Source organism: Numenius arquata, chromosome 2, assembly GCF_964106895.1.
Source record: "Numenius arquata chromosome 2, bNumArq3.hap1.1, whole genome shotgun sequence".
NCBI classification, from domain to species: Eukaryota; Metazoa; Chordata; class Aves; order Charadriiformes; family Scolopacidae; genus Numenius; species Numenius arquata.
The window spans coordinates 33,720,406-33,737,623 of record NC_133577.1 but is presented as its reverse complement, the minus strand read 5'-3'; the positions used below and the strand labels follow the sequence as shown (position 1 = coordinate 33,737,623).

The 17,218-nt window shown below is 36.0% G+C and overlaps 1 protein-coding gene across 3 annotated transcripts in view; it reads right to left on the bottom strand.

Moving 5' to 3' along the window:
- The window catches only part of ZFAND3 (zinc finger AN1-type containing 3), a 149,507-nt gene that overhangs the window by 109,756 nt on the left and 22,533 nt on the right, over nucleotides 1–17,218 (bottom strand). For 2 of the 3 annotated variants that reach the window (XM_074165111.1, XM_074165115.1), the window contains exon 2: nucleotides 4,198–4,238. In XM_074165111.1, the coding sequence (XP_074021212.1) occupies nucleotides 4,198–4,238 (41 nt within the window). Of the gene's footprint in view, nucleotides 1–2,337; nucleotides 2,365–4,197; nucleotides 4,239–17,218 lie in introns of all 3 variants that reach the window. The other variant, XM_074165103.1, reaches the window with a different exon arrangement.

Sequence of the window (17,218 nt, the reverse complement as noted above, 5' to 3'; positions counted from 1 at the left end):
TTCAGGAAACAGAAGGAATAGCGAATAATCTGATACTTCTAGAATCGGATGATATATAGATTATACTAGTGTCTTCCCCCTTCTCCTCCCTTATCAGATCTTTCAAATTCAGGAGAATAAAAGATACTATTGAAGTTACAAAATTTCATAATCTGGCATAGAGCTACACATATGTACTGAAAATGCCTATGTGGTTCCAGCAATATTGATTTCCTACTTGATAGATTGAGACTAAAAATCTATGATTTTTACTCATCAAGACACCAGTATGTCAAAAAATGTTTGATTTCAAACTAAAAATAAAACTGAACTAAGAGTTGAGGTCCCTAAAATTCAGAGAATTCTTGGGTTATATGGTTGAAGTATTTTCTCAAATTCAGTGATGCTGATCTAGTGCTTCACAGAACACAAACATAAACTTTACATAGTTGGATTAAGAAAAGACGTGGACATCCACCTCTAAAAGTTTCAATTACATCTTCAGACAGAAGGACTATTAAATTGATTTACAAATCCATGAATACTCTAATCATCATTTTATCTTCTTTCAATTTTCCAAGTGCATCTCTCTACCAAAACACCCAGTGCTACACTTACCTTTAGCTTCACATATTGAACAAGTTGAAATCCACTTCCTGCACCCCTCTTTCCAATGCTGATTGCATCATAATACAAATTAAACTTTCTAGACTCTCAATGAAATGGATTAAAGGCAGACTGCATTTCTTGGGGTGATTTAAGTAGAAAGTCTAGTGTTACTGTTTTCTGTATTTAAATATTTGTTCTTACTCTGTAATAGTTTGTTCTGTGACTGTTCCCAGAGGTTTCAATTAAAATTGAGTTCTTGAGGTACCAGGTGGTGTTTCCATGAATGTTTGCAGAATTCCTGCCTGAAAGAGCCTACTTTGTAAAAGTGGCTTTTCAAAAGTACTCAATGTCCCTACCTGAAGTTGATATTAAAACTTCCATAAACCTAATGGGAGCAAAGATAGATTAATAAAGAATACTTTTGAAAAATATCACTCATCACTATCCTGTATTTTAATCATTTGGATTCCACAGTTTACCATATTGAAAGAAAAGAGGTTGCAGTATTAGCAAAAGATGTGGTGCACTAAGGGAGATACTCTGGCCGTAATTTACATTTTTTCACTTACCAGCCTATATTCTGATTAAAAAAACAACCCACACTTTATTGCATTTGTATTCTGGAGGTGCAGGAAGTCTAAGGCAACTATGCCTTAACCATCTGAAGACCAAATTTATATGAAGCAATTTGATATGTAGGATTACACTTGTACTGTATCTGGAGACTGAGGCATTGATAGTACGTGGTCAGCACTGAATTGGAGACAGAATGTTGTAAAGTACTTTGCAGAAGTACAATTAAATTGAAAAGATTTCAGAGAGACTCTTGAACATTTCAGTCTGCTACTTCTACAGAGCTTAAATAAAACAAGTCAGGTATTCCTTCTTGGAACAGGCAGATGGGGTGAAAAGGAGGCAAAGAGGGCTGAAGAGGATAGCTAACTTCAAGCTCCTCTCCAGTATTCATCAACCTTTACGTGCAAACTAAGAACTAGTCTGTGGCAAATGAACAGCAGATTTGTGGTTGTACAGAAGAGCTTAGTGAACCTTCTAGATCTAGGTCAAACACGGGGCTCTTATAGGCAAACGGATGGATGTATCTGTGCAGCATCTTGCCACAGAAAGCTGAACAACTTAATCTCTAAAATAACCTGTGAGAAGTATTCCCATGTTTAAGAAAACATACAAAGATAACCAAAACAAGGAATTCCAGTCTCCCTGCTACATAATCTGGTTGCTTTTGCTGTTTGTTTCATCTTTAGATACACAGGAGTGAAAATCCAGTGAATTTATCTTGATAATAAATTCAGAAATCAGAAGTATTTGGTCAAAAAAGTAAGCAAAATAACAGCCCCTGACCATTGCCCTGTGCTCCATTTCTGTGCTAATTAACATCACAGACATCAAACTATCATGAGGAAATGGGGAGGAGAGGAAGCAAAGAAGCGCTCAGTCCTGTATTTACAAATTTGTATGTAGTTCAGAAAGTCTAAAAAAACAGTAAAGATAGGGAGGTTCCACATAATAACTCATATTGCAATACAAACCAAGCAATGTTTTCATCTCTTGCTGACTTGTTGCCCTTCTCCCCTGATCTATATAGAAAGGTAATACTTACACAAATGTAAGGGGCTTTGCTGCTGAGTGTGTCTGAAATTAATTTAAAAAAAAGGAAGAGAGGAAGATTGGATTCTATCCCTTCCCTCTGAAAAAAAACAACCAACCCAGCCATTTAACAAAGTTACTAACCTTTTTCGTTGTGTGGATTTCTTTTTTCTAAAACAAAACAGAAAGGAAATGATGGTCAAGAGAAATAATAATTTCCAATTTTCTCTCGCATACAAATCTGCTTCAGTACATTTGAATAAATGATTTGCCATATTAAAGAAGAAACAAGAGGAACTTTTTTAACATTCTATCTGTGGAGTGCCTGGAATGGTGGAAATATGGTGAGCAACATATTTCAACACTTTACTTGCCTAAAGTCTTGCTATCTGTGGTGGTTAAATTTACAGAAACGAGTATACATCTTTCTCTTTCAACACTGTGGCTGGAAACCCCGTATAAAAAAATATGCAAAAAATATTTCAGTAACATCACCCAAAAAAAAAAAAGAAAGAAAGAAAGAAAAAGACTGTTACTTTGGAATGATGACGTTACGAGGTTCTGAGTTACTACTCAAACAGAACTCGTTATTTCAATGCTACTTGTTGAAGGAACCATAGTTAAGACCTAAAAAGATAGAGTAAGCTTACTTTTTTCTACAATACTTGGTTTTGTTCCAACTAGCCGTAGCTTTTCAAGTTACCCAAACTCTTCAAAAGTCATATTTAATTAAAATAAACAGGCTGGAAGGAAAGTCTTGAAAATTGCCTGGTCTGCTGGCTGTGAAGTTTTGGGTACTCTGTTAATCTCAGAATATGAGGAATGGGCCATTTTGATATCTCATAATCAGAAAGTCCACGTTTCCGAAGAATACAGACAGAAGTTGTTTAGAGTGCTAATATGAATATAACAGTTGTACTGAATCAAATCAAAGACCTAGTAGCTTGTTTCTGACTGCAGTCAGTAGGGAAAAAGTACAAGAAAGGACTTGAACTTTCTTCAATATACCCTTTCCAACGATCCACGGCTTTGGAAAACAGTCAGAGAAATACATGCATCATTTTGCTGAACAGCCTTTGACAATCTTTATTTTCCATGTGTTTCTTTAATGGAGCTGAGCCCAAGATCTGAAATCTACAAAGCAAAATTTCTTTTTTGGAAAAAATTCAGAAAAAGCTTCAAATATATTTTTGGGGGGTAAATTTTACCTTAATTTTCAAAGATTCTCTGATTTTGCCTTGGAAACTAATAACCTTAAAAAAATTCTGCACGCTCAATATTAATGTTCCATAGACAAGCCAATGACTGAAATTTAGAAAAAAATTCTGAACTTTTAAATATTGTGTCAGTTGCCCCAAGAGAAATTAAAAATCATGGACTATGACAGCACTTTAATTACAATTAAAAATAAGATTACAATACTAAATAATATATATAGAAAAATAATCAGAAAGGCAAAGTTAGAAGATGCTAACAGGAAAAGGTCAATAGCAATTCCTAACATTTTACACAGTAGCAATGACCTGGCAATAAGAAAATAATATGTAGCAATTAGAATTAGCCTAACAATTAACTACTGATGATTTAATGTTCAAGGGCTGCAAGTTAAAAAGAAATGGAACAAGAAGTGTTCTACACCAACTTTTCATTTTTTATACATACCGTATTTTAGAGGTTATAACCAAATAAATCCTACAAAATTCCTAATTACAATTCAGACTTATGCATTTTGAAAGCCACATCATCTGTATAGAAGCTGTGCTGACAGCAGAACTCTGTAGTTCAAGGGTGTTCCAGAATTCCATAAACTTCAAGAATGAGGTTTGATTAGTACATTTACACAAGATGTTCTTAATTAACAAATAAATGAAGCACCGAAGTGAGGAAAATCTGATTACATATACACACTGAAGGAGGAGAAACCCATGCACAAATCCTAAAGGAGATGCCAACAATGTGGTTTCGATAATCTAACAAAGACACAAAATCTTTTACTGCACTTACCAGCAAAGCATTTGGAACAGAGATTCATAGTCTTGCTGGACCTGAGGCAAAAATAAAAAAAAAAAAAAAAAAAAAAGAGCTAAAAAATTCATTATAATTCTAATCAGTACAGGGAACTCTTCTGGGGAACGAAGCAAGGGTATAGGGAGAGTAAGAACTTAAATGGCTAGGAAACAAACATAAGTGGCTGAACTAGGAACAAGGACAGGGGGAAGAGAATTCATATGGCAATCTCTTTCCAATTTGAAGAACTTCCAAAACATGTCTTCCACACATTTACTCGTATATGAAAATAAGCTTACTTTACCATTCAAAGTATATGTTACATACTCATCATTCATATCTTTCTATTGCAATATGATAATAATGATAGACAGGAAGAGCCAATACATTCCACTTGAATATTAGACTCTCCTTGGCAACAGCTCTGCAGTGCTGACAAATCCTGAATACAGTACAGCAATAGGGAGATTAAAGTATTGCACTTATAAGGACACAAACAGATGTGCTCTTGGAAGTATAGCTGGAATGGCTTAAGAAGTTATTACCTCAAGCTGTTCATTTCTACCCTCAGCTGCATCCAGCAGTAATTTAAAATAACCTGGCTGACTTTGCACTGACATGGACTAGGATAGTTCATATGATCCATTAGCGCAGCTCAACTTTGAGGGCAGCAACCTACAGCTGGAGAACGACAGCAATATCGTAAGCCTCCCAGATGTCTCCAAAGTGTTTGTGCAATTATGCCACAAGTATTCACCCTCATAAAGAAAGTCAGTAGGCTCACCAAAAAAAAAAAAAAAAAATTAAGGTTATAGACCTCTCTAGGGCTACCATGAAACTACTCAAGGCAATATACTATGGGAGAACAAGTTTTTCCCAGTTTACGAGAAGTTCTTTTCTAACATCACAAAATCTCCTTTACAAAGTGAGCTGGACAATATTCTCAAAAGCTCTCTAACTGTTGAAACGTCTTTAGGTAAGAGCAACCCATGTTGCCCAATAATTGATTTGCTCAGCATTCCTGAATCAGCTCCACCATTATGTATAAGCATTAACACCATCCTGAGAAGGTCTGAAAGTACATATTGACAGGCAAGGCTGTAACAAAACTGTCCGTGCCCACAAAACCCTTTTTGCATCCTCAGGGCAGCCTCTAGCTGGGACATCTCATTTAGGCAAATTAATTGCACCTTTATCTTTAGAAATATGCAAACACAAAACCAATTGAGACTACCAAAACAGTTGTTTTATATTTCCAGCCAAATATGGATGGATTTTTGAAATGAGATCTGCATCTTACAATATACAAATTATAGAAGTCAAACCTGCTTATTATCCTGAGAGAAAAATTTTCAACAATTTTTCGAAGCAATTCTGTCACAAATGAACACACCTTTCAGAATTATAGATATTCCCCACCCCCCGCCCCAGAGCTTGCAAATGGGTATTTTGAATGACTTTCCAGTAACAAAGTAAATCCAGACTTGGTCAATCATATCTTAGTATTAGTCACATCAAAACATTACAGATGCTTCTCAATTCATGCACATTTGAAAGCTGGTTTACATCAGGCTCAAGAATTCCAGAACACAGTTCACTGCAGATATGAGACATAAGCATTTGCCAGCTATAGCAAGAGCCACAGACACATGAAAGCTAGTTTTAAACGCAAACAGTATGTGCACAAGAGAAAAGTTAATTCCCAGGAAAAGAAAAGCAGAACAGCATTCGTAGCCATACAAATACACTGTCAAATTGGTATATACTCAAAGATTCAATATCTATGTTGACAGTCTGCACAGATTATCTACCTTCAAAAGAACTGCAATTAAAAACAGCGTGGTGAGTCAACACCTACAGCATTAGTGTGCTGCAGTTCAGTACTCACTGCTTATGGGTTAGACCTTCTGGAGCAGCTCAATATGCCAGGCAGGAGCTTCTCTGCAAAGCCATTAAACCCCAGGGGCAGCAAAGAAAAAGAAAGGCAGAGTTCAGATGGTTCATATTGATGACATCGGAATGGGCAACGATAAATGTTTTCAGTGGTATAATCAACCATGTCAGCTGTTAAATATCAATCCAAAGCCTCATGTAATATTTACTTAACAGCACACCAACAATGGAAAATGCACACAACAACATACAACTATGTGAAAAAAAAAGAAAAAAGCTGCCATTTACTCATAACACACCAAAAAAAATTCTGAAAGCACAGTCTATTGGACAAGTGACCTTGTGAGCTAAATAACTTCAGTTCACTGTTACAGTTTCAAGAATCACTTTCTCTCTGATCCTTTTATATGATTTTTCAAGCAATCCAAGTCAGTCTGAGGCTGCTACGTAATATAAGAATCTAAACTCTTAAGTTTTTTCTTAGTTTCTTTTACACAGTCACTTGTGTCACTGCAGATCCATCAACATTACGTGAGAACTAAGCAAATGGCATTTTTTATTAGAGACAGAGTAAGTGTTGATCAACAATCAGCCCCTTTTTGAAAGTACAATATTTAATTAGAGCAAAAGCTTTACAAAGAAAATGCCTTAAGCAGTTTACAGACATCAAACTTACTAGGTATTATCTGAGAGTCATGTCAATACCTGTCAAGTAAAATATGTTTGACAGCTTTTTGTTACACTGCAAATCCCTCCTCTCATTGCTAGATTTCCTCTTTACAGTAGGCAGGGGCTCTCTCATCAGGCTCTTAAAATTGAGCAAATCCGCATATTGCTGTTTTCTCTGTGAAGTAAACCTTGTTAACCACATCACTGGTTTACATCAGTTATTTCCTAACGACTCCAGCATTCACCAGAAGCTCATATTGCCAGGCAAGAACACAAAATATAATTTTTTTTTGCTCCCGACAGCCTTTTCAAATATATCATACATCTGTGATATCTGTTATTTCTAGAGGCATTTTTATTTGAAAACTCAAAGCTCAGAAATATCGAACAGCCCTGGTCACGATATAGCCCTGTTTCCACTTCACAGGAAAGAGATAGTCACAACAGCCAACTCTACTTAGAGCAGGTGGCTTCTAGGGAAAGCAATACATTTCAGATTTCTAGGAACATACAGTAAAATTATGAGTGTAAAGGTGAGTAAGGCACAGTGAAGCCAGAATTCAAAGTCAGTCCTGGCAATGAGAACTGCATGTTTTAGACCGTGAGTCTTTAGGCTGACACCCAAGACTTCTATACCCTTCTGTCACAGTTAGGTAGGGGAGAGTCGACACGCTTCTGAATCAGATATCTAATCACCACCATTTTTAACCAGACATACTAAGGCAACTCCCAGATTTCCCTCATAAAAGTCCGCTTCATGCTTAACAGCACCTAATTCAGAATTACTACAGTATACATTCTGTACGTACAATATCCCTAGTAAGCCAGTTTTATACTGATAATTTACAATCTCCACTTGTACATAATTTAAGCTGGTATTCAGAAAGACATTCATATTTATGGATAAATCAAGGCAAATAGAATGGTATTATCTCCAAGGCAGAATATAAAGTTAAACCCTACTTGAAGGTACTTCCATCTGTCAAAAAGAAACCATTTAACTAAAGGGTGACATGAAATTATTATGTAGATTGGAAACCACAAGGTGAAGCAAGCTCGAAAGGTCAAGTGGCAGAGCAAGTTAGAGGCAGAGGATACTTCAAGCCAGCTGTAAAACCCCAGAGGCTACAGAATGATTGCATACAACAGTTCCACAGGGTTCAGTCTGAAACAAGTGTAGATATTAAAAGTGCTTCCACTGCCAAAGGAAAAAACACTCTTAGCAACAAAGCCATGAAAGCAGTAGCAATGACATAGGGACATTGAAAGAGGAAGAAATTTACAGAAATGGGAAATCCTGGAAGTTATAAAATATTTATGCATACTTTAAGCAATAAATAAATCATATGTAAGGATAAAAATAAGACATATTTGAGGCAATTCAAACCATCATCCCTTACCTGCACTGTTGTGCCTACAGATCTCCAGAGCAAAAGAAACCTTTGAGCCTTCACATAGACACACATGAAGACCACCATAAGGTCCTAACTTCAGTCAGATCAACATCTGCCTCTCCTTTTAAAGGTGTATAATGCAAAGTGAGAGGCAGCAAGAGGCATTAAATATCAAAAATAACATACTTTAAATCCTGTGTATGGGTATGTAACTAATTAACAAAACTGAAGAGATTGCTTCCCTGATTCCATTTTCATATGGTACTTCCAGTACATTCTTATGAAGGTGTGGCCTTATCTGCTCCACTGAAAAGTAGAATATGAAAGTTATATACTCAAATTTATGCCTACTAATTATTCCTTTTCTTTCTTTTCATTTGGCAGTATACCATTGCAAGGTACCATCCAAATCAATGCACATCCTACTCTGTCTTCACTGGAAGTTTGCTTTTCCTTCCCCTCTCCCAGTAAATGATTTTATCAATACAAAACCAAATCTAGAGAATGAAGTTGAAATTCTAGCCATAAATCTCAAAAGGCAAGACAGTTAGATGTACAATAGTTGATTAGAATTACCAGAATTGAAAAATGTCAATCTGAAGGTTGAAGAACAAATTACATATGGAAATTTTGCACATTCGAAGAGAGTTTAAAAAAAAGTATGTGGAAATTTGTCTGATCTCGGGATATTCAGTCTCCCTAATGAAAACAATTTTCTGCCAAGAAACTTAGATAGGCGCACCTAATAACTACTGAAGGTTTTTTAACAAAATCCTAAATTTTCCAGCAGACCATCAGGCACTTCCTAGCTTCCCCATTCCATCTTTAAGAGGAGAGGAAAAAACCCCAAACCAGAAACACTATAAACTAATATTAACTTAACTCTACACAAGTGCCAAAGGGCAATATGAAATTCTCAGTTTCATCTGAATTCGGATGTCTCCTACACTTTTTAAGGTAATAGTGAATTAGCATTATTAATGCAAATGTTCACAAATAGCAGCATCATGCAGCTGCACCAGAGTAAAATAAGTAAAGATTCTAGTATAGGTGTATATTCTCAACACTTGAAAAAAAAAAAAAAACCAAACCAGAATAATAGTCATTCTTGCAAATAATTTTTGTTCAGTTGTCTTTTGAGCATGAAAAAATAAGGATTTTGGAGAAAAAAAAATGCTTCCATATAGCATGCATTAGGTATTTAAATTTGAAGATATTTAAGCTATAGATGCTAATTAAGTATGACTGCAAAATCCCAGATTCTGCATTTTTATAGGGAACAAGTTTTGCCAGCATACCTAGTAGTGATTCTTTATGATTCAAAAGTTCCTATGGCTTGCTAGTAGGAAAACATATCTGCTTCAGTGGTACCATAATTACACTGGTGATTAAACACATCATGTTAAATGCATCTTGATCCCCTTCCAATATATAGCAATTAGAGCAGGATTGCAATGTCACTACAGTACAAATATATCTTAGCCCCTGAATGATGCCTGTCCAATAGTGTCAGGTGCCATATGTTTGAAAAACCTTAACATAATATGAATCATGTCATTAATTAGTTAAAACTATAAAGAAGTCTCCTCCCTATACACTCAGCACATACTGTTTCATGTATTTGGCAACTTAGGACAGCTACGCATAGGATAAATCAATGCATTTATACTACTGTAGTTAATGGTCTGTCACCATTTCCATTATAAAGCAACTTTCAAAGGTTTATAACTCTGCTGAAGAACTCACTCCGAGCTGAATCCTGGCACACAGCAAAAGCAAAACCATAGCCTACATATGTTTACTTTCATCCAACCAGACCAAAAGGATTATTTATCATTAAAAGAAAATTGATCCAATACTGTATTTCCCTTACACTTTTCATCATTCGCTTAGAGCATATAACACTTCACCTTGTACAGGAAGGAGGTTAATTAGACTGTGTTAGTAAGACCCTTAAATCGTCCTTTGAAAGTTCTGGTCCTGTACACCAGCTCCTGAAGAAAGCCATTTTACTTTGCTAAATCAGAAGTCACCTCCATTGATTTCATATATGCTGCATATTTGATATTTATAGTTCTTCCTTAATTTATGATCTTGCTAAAGGGATACAGGCAAGGTTTTTTGGACAGTTTAAACAATTATTCAATATTTTTAGACTGAGGCAGCTCAGTTATTCTTCGAGAACGAGGTATGCCAAATTCTTTTCAAATAAAAGAAGTAGAGCATGTCAAATGTAGGTGGACCTGTAGAGAACTTGGCAACCAGAAACATTCACATACACTCAGAAACAGACTTTTAAGTGAACTAAAATCTGAAATTAAATAGCGCACAAATGCAGTCCATGTCCTTTACTTCATCAGCTGTTCTATACCCATACACTCAGTGATAAGAATTCTAGTTCAATTAGAAAAGTGTTATCAGTAAGATTTTATTATTACTAATACTACAGGGTTTTTTGCTTGGAAAATAGATGAGTATTCTGCTTTTGAGTTTTGGACTCCTCATTTTCACCACAAACAATTTAAGTGTCGCTTATCATGTCAAGATTTTTGGTAAGCTGCTGGAAATGATGCTTCAGTTACCGAGTCACACATTCATAAGGACCTCATCATCCTGACCTCAATTTGAAATGAAATGGAGGGTAAACTTTATGCACAGCACAGTGCACTAGTGCAACGCCCTTCTGGCAGCTTTCCACACTCAAAAGATATGCTGATGCATCCCAATGAGGTAGTTGTATCTTGATTTATTATTTTTTTCAATGGCTACACCAAAGCATTCTTTTAAAACTCTATGGCTGAACCACTTTTAACATTTTTAATATACAAAGACACTGAAGTGCTTTGTGGACGATAAAGCCAGAGAAGAGCACAAACACACAAGAGTACTAGGGGAAAACACACAGCAACAAAGTAGCTCCTTACTCTTACAAAACATAACAAGGGCTCTGACACAAAAGAACTGTTAGAGTTCAAATTTAAAGCCTTCTCCAACAATTCATACAATAAACTGCAAAGAATCCAGTGCATCTAAAATAGGTAAGACAGTTTGTAAAAACTTCTATCAGATTCAATTGGCTTTCCAGCTCAGCTTACAAAATTGCTGCCCTCCAGTCAAAGCTAAATGCTTTATATTCCCATTAATACGTGTCTCTCTGCTTTAAGAAAAAAAAATCTCAGCAGCAAAATCCTATACCAAACATCCTCTACAAGTCTTGAAAATCTTTTTCACAAAGATGTGTAGCCAACTATTTAAAGGACAGTAAAAAAAAGTTGAAATAATAAGTATTAACAGTATCCAAGAGGCCTTTAGTAAAGTAGGAATAAAATTTGAAAGTTCTGACCTTCCCACCTTCCACCAATTCCTCAAGGATATTTTTTATTTACGTGTATTGCAGGTAATAACTAACATTGCCCTACAACAACAAAATCGCGTTCTTCAGATTTACAATATGAAATCTTATCAACTTCACCTTTTTCTTCAGATCAGACACTCCAATGCTCCACTGATAAGTGGCACTCAAAAACCTATTCCATTTTACCGCACATTTTATCATTCCTTTTACCACAGGGTCAGTAATAGATACTAAATAGTAAAACATTCTTAGAAAAAGAAAAGCTGGAAGAAACTTCAAGAAAGTATCCATTTTGTACCCTGACTTAAAGGCATGGTTAATTATGTATTTCCCCAGGAAACCTTCCTGGAATACTTCCTGACATGAACAACTGGATTTAACTTAGAAAATTGGAAAAATTTTAATTCTTGCTCAATTTAAGCCCAGCATGTCTCTTCTCTATGCAACAGCATTGAGAAGCATTAATTTTTTTTTTTTAATAATAGTTATTTTTCTGTGGCAAAAAAAGCACTTTAAATACCTGGCATTATAATAGCTTAGAGTAGTTAGAACTTTTGAATGACAGAAAAAAGAAAAAAAAGAAAAAAAAAAGAGCCTTGCGAAGTATTTCAAAGACCTTGTTTGTTGTATGCAGGTTAAATAACATTTACAAGGACAACATGTAAACCAGTTGAAAAATGCTGTTGTGTAGTATTAACAAAACACACTAACAAAGTCTGGTTTAAGTACCATGCCATAAGCGTTCTCTCAAAGGCTATCTTAAAATTTTGATATTCTGCTAAACTCCTTTGTTGCAGAGACTTACTTTTCCCATCTAACAAGTCAAACATTACACAAGCAAAAAGGAGTTTAAAGTGTTGGCCATCCCAACTATGGAGCAAGAAAGCACTTGAAGGCACACTATATGCAAAAGAGTCAGAACCCCAAGAATTATTTTTACTATTCATTTCTATGAGTTAAAGCACAGGAAGCTAGGTTCAGAAATAAAGCAGCCAGAAAGAAGAGGGAAGAGTATCCCTTGGACAAAGCAAGAAAGCATTGCAATTCCAGGGCTGGGAAGGAGTAACGTCCTATTCGGTAGCGAGGAGGCTGTCCAACAGGATCTCTCGTTTGTCTAGATCTCCCTAAGCCACCTCAAAAAGCAGCCTTTCATGAATGAGCAACCATCTCTCTTTTAAGTTTTTTTGCACTCCTTGCTTATCAAACCCTGCTGGAACTGCACGCTATGGTAAAACTGTAGCACTTCTTGAAAAGCAGCTGAAGAATTTTGACAAGGCGCCCACAATCCTATCTTATTACACTGTTCATAAACACACGTCTAAAAGAAGCTACCAGCATGTAAGTCAGCAGGCATTTTTCCTCCTCCCCATTTAAAACAGGTTTCAGTAAAATCTCCAAAAGGCTAGCTGGAGGTTCACTGCCGGAAATTCACTTTCTTCCATCCCAGCTAGCCTTGGACCCAACTGCAGAGTCAGGAAGCAACACGGCTCTTACTTCAGTCAGTGCTGCCTCTACTACACCTAACTATGTACAATCATTTTCATTTCTCAGGTGGGAAATCTTAGCCACATCTCATCATACTGTTCTAGAGAATAACAGTACTTCACCTCTTCCTTCAGGAATTTTAAATGAATCATATCAAGGATATGTCTACACTAGGAGCAATCTGTCAGTTAACTATTAAAAGACAACATCTCTAAAACCAAATCTTCCTATACCAGCAGAAAGCATTTCAACCCTGCTGGTACAATGAAAAAAAAAAAAAAAAGAAAGAAAAATAAACATACAGAAAAAGTCGCTTTTAGAAGCAAAATAAACCATGGTTAACTCATCATAATCGGTGCAAAAACCACTAATGTCCTTTCTGGCAGAATCCTGTCAGTTGTATTTCAATGATCCGAAACTATCCTGCTGATGGCACAACCAGGTTTGACTGCTTGTCTTAGTTACCCAGAAATTTTGGTCAACTACCTAATCACTCTCAGGTAGAAGTCTGTACGAGACCTGCATCTCTCAGGTAACAAGCAGAGACTCCCAGCCTCAAAAAACACCCCAGAGTAAAGAAACAGAGTGCCACTCACTTGCTATGCTGCAGCGATGTTATTTGCACTAAGATCTTACACAAAGTTTTGGCCTAGAAGAACAGGCCCACTTTGGATACTTAAACTTGAAATCTCCTCTCATGTGTAACTTCTGGTTTTTCTACCACAAATGCAGAGTTCAGCATAATTCCAATGAATGTAGCATTTCTAAGCAGCACAAAACTGCTTCTAAACAATTCCTTCAAGATGTTTGTGTTAAACATTCATCTTCTGAAGTGTCTGAAAACCACTAAATAAATCAGATAAAATTTACAACAACAAAGAGTTCAAGGAACAAACAAATACAAATGTAAATTAGTCTGATAATGACAAACAGAAAGACTTATACAAAGTAAGATATTAATCTGAACCTAGAAGGTGGGATGGGCTTTTTGCCATAAATGTGCACCTAGGCACAAACACAAGTAAAGAAATAGAAAAGAAGCCATAACACTAAGCAGCATTAGCTCAGTGAAAGATGACATGGGAAGTTACCTACAGCTCCATTGATAGTTTATATCAAAGCAGCATCTTCTTTTCAGAGCAGTGTTCAGTGTAAGGTTGCTTTCTAAGGAGCTTCTAAGACGCAGTGGATGCTGGCCATGAAAACCATCTTCTGCCCTCAGTCCCTTCACTTGTTATTAATGATGTATGCTCTATAAACCATCCCAAATCATCCTGTTAAAAGACAAATACCAAAGGGGGGAAATCTGTACAGTTAAGTAAAGAAATCCAGAATGAAATGGAAGTGCTTGAAAGAGCAAGTAGCAGAGGGAACGCTGCAAACCATGTAAGTTTTGAACCCTTTACACGAGCATGCAGTACATCATTATGCTTGTTTCTCTTCCTGCTGCCCCTGAGAAGAGCCTCTGCCTCCCCTATCACTTGTGATCCGTACAATCAACACATTCTTCATGAGAGTTAAAGGATATTTTTCTTTAGGTTTTCTTTCTTTTTTTTTTTTTTTTGGCTGTTTGGTGGTTTGGTTTAAATTTTTTGGTTTGATTAAAGCATTAAGCATACAAAGGATACTTTAATGTCTGAAAATCTCAACTGCCCCCTACATTTTCAATGTGATTTCTGAGACCTGAGTTTGACTTGAGGAATACTGGTCAACTCCATTCTCTTTCCAAGTAAAGGATGCTGGAAAGTTAAGGGGTCACTGATGTGGTAGAGTTCAGCAACTGGATTGCAACTAAATGTGTTGCTTCCCTCAAATACTATGACTCGTGCCCAGTAAGGCTGCCCCAACCTTGCACTTTATACAGATACGTTAACATTACTTCAAAACTCTTCTCAATTTTACTTTGAATAGAAAAATGCTTTAAATACATTCAACTGGGCTAAACAACTACATATTCAAATATAACATTAGTGTAATAAACATCCTGAGCCCAAATCACTTCAGCTATAGTGTCCAGAATTTACGTGGCATAAAATAAGAAACATTTTTAAAATAATGTAAAGTTCCATGGTGCCAACGTCTTGCTTTTTCAAGTATTCTGAATGCAAATGCCCAATCCCCAAGAGCAAACACAATAGAAGTAGTACTCCTCAAGTTTTTTCAGGAAGAAAAAGCACTTTAAATGCTCCACCCCAATTCTGGTGGGGGAAGCTACTTGCAAAATACAGATTTAAAATCTGCCCATCTCTGATGTAGTAGCAAATACTAAATTATCTTCAATCTTCTCATTAACTATAGTTAGCCCATAGTTCTAGCTACTTGTCTTTCTGTAATTGTAACACTACAATACAATTTAGTTCAAATACAGAACAGCTAAGCATTACTAAGACTACTTCAGGAGTATCCTATGCATTCTTTTAGTGGACAGTATTCTGGTCTTTGGAATTTTCTTTTATCATACGTTAATCCAAGATAACATGCATCTGACTCACTGAATAAAAATGACATATTACAAGCCTATGTTTATTAATTTCTTCCACAGAGAAAACTGAAAGTTTCAAAAATAAACACCTGATAAAAGAATCACTTTCAGTAATGGAAAAGTTGACTCTATGTATGTTTGCATACTTAACTTTCTATGTAAATAATGAAACAATCAATCAAAATAAAAGGATTTAATTAAACAAAAGTATTTTGAGTCATAATATGCAAATATCATTAATAACTATACAGATGCTTTTCTTTTTTTCTTTTACATAGGCAGATAAAAAAATCTCTCTTTCACAGCTATATGGTCACTAGTACAGTCACTGCATTGACCAAGACTTAGTCAACAGCACAAGGTATCTTCCATAGGCACTGAAACAGAATGAGCACAGTACACAAAAAACAGCCCAGCCCAAAGGCACTAGCACCGAATTGCATCTAACAGACAAAAGTTTCTTCCTTATGGAGCTGCACTAGTATTTTTACACTAGATTATTCTGAATTTATCTTATTTTTTCCACCTTTCATGCTCTTGTGCTTTCAATATATATATAAAAACCAGCATTTCTCAAAATCCCAAACGGAAACAACAGCAATTCATTCCCAAATATTCAAGATTGGGTAGTTAATATATCTAGCTATCCCAATAAAACATTCTTAGTTAAAGTATTCAAAATGCTAAGGACTTTGTCAGAGGCCTCAAAGGTTTTGTTTCTGACTGTTATCAAGAACTGTTCTCTCTTCTGCATGTTCAAGTGCAGCATGCCTGAAAATTAATCCCTTACATTCCAGTATGAGCACCTGTACCCAGGGAAGGGCAGAAAGGATCAGGGGAGAAGAACATATCCACAGATACCCTTCAGATATCCTTCTCCATAAAGCCTGTCTTTCGCATAATAGTAAAAGGTTTTTAATAAAAAAAAAAAGTAAAAAAAAAACCAACACAAAATCCCAAAACAAACTGGGACAGCTCTCCTCCAGTGTTCTTTACTCATTACTCCCACCCTCCCAAATAATCTCCTATATCAAAGAACAAGGCAAAATGCTGAACTAGATACAGAAAAAAAAACAATAGCAAACAATCTAACTCACTCCACCAGTTTTGGACAATTACTAAAATAAATGATATTGAAGGGAGAAAAAATAAATTAAAAAATTTTAAAAGTTAAAAATTAAACACAGATCATTATAGATAAACACTATGATTTTGCTTCTAACACCCTCATCACAACTGGAAAGGATTTTGTCCTCAGTCTAGACTCGACTTCTTTATTGAACTTGAAAGGTAAATAGTCTGGCACATGAAACTGTTCAAAAAAGTATCCTTGCCTATCTAACCTGTCTGCATAGGTGGAAGATGTAAACTGAGGCAAGGCAAACTCCATTCTACCAGCTGAAGTTTAACGGACTGAAAAATGAGCAATCACCAGAATATTCAGTGAGCTCCCATGCCAGATCGCATAGCCCTCAATTTACTTACTAACATATGAGATCATGCAAACCAAAGCATATATTAGGTCATGACTAACACTGGGATACATACTTTCGCATTGAAGTTTTAGGCATTACCTTCAAACGGAGCATCGGAAATCAAAGTTATAAAATGTGGACATTAAAAACTACAAGACTGAAGATCTGATATTTTAGCATGCGCTTGTCTCACAGGCTTAAAGGATGTACTATTTGAAAATACTCACAGCTCACACCCATCACTGTAAAAGTTTCTATGCTGCTG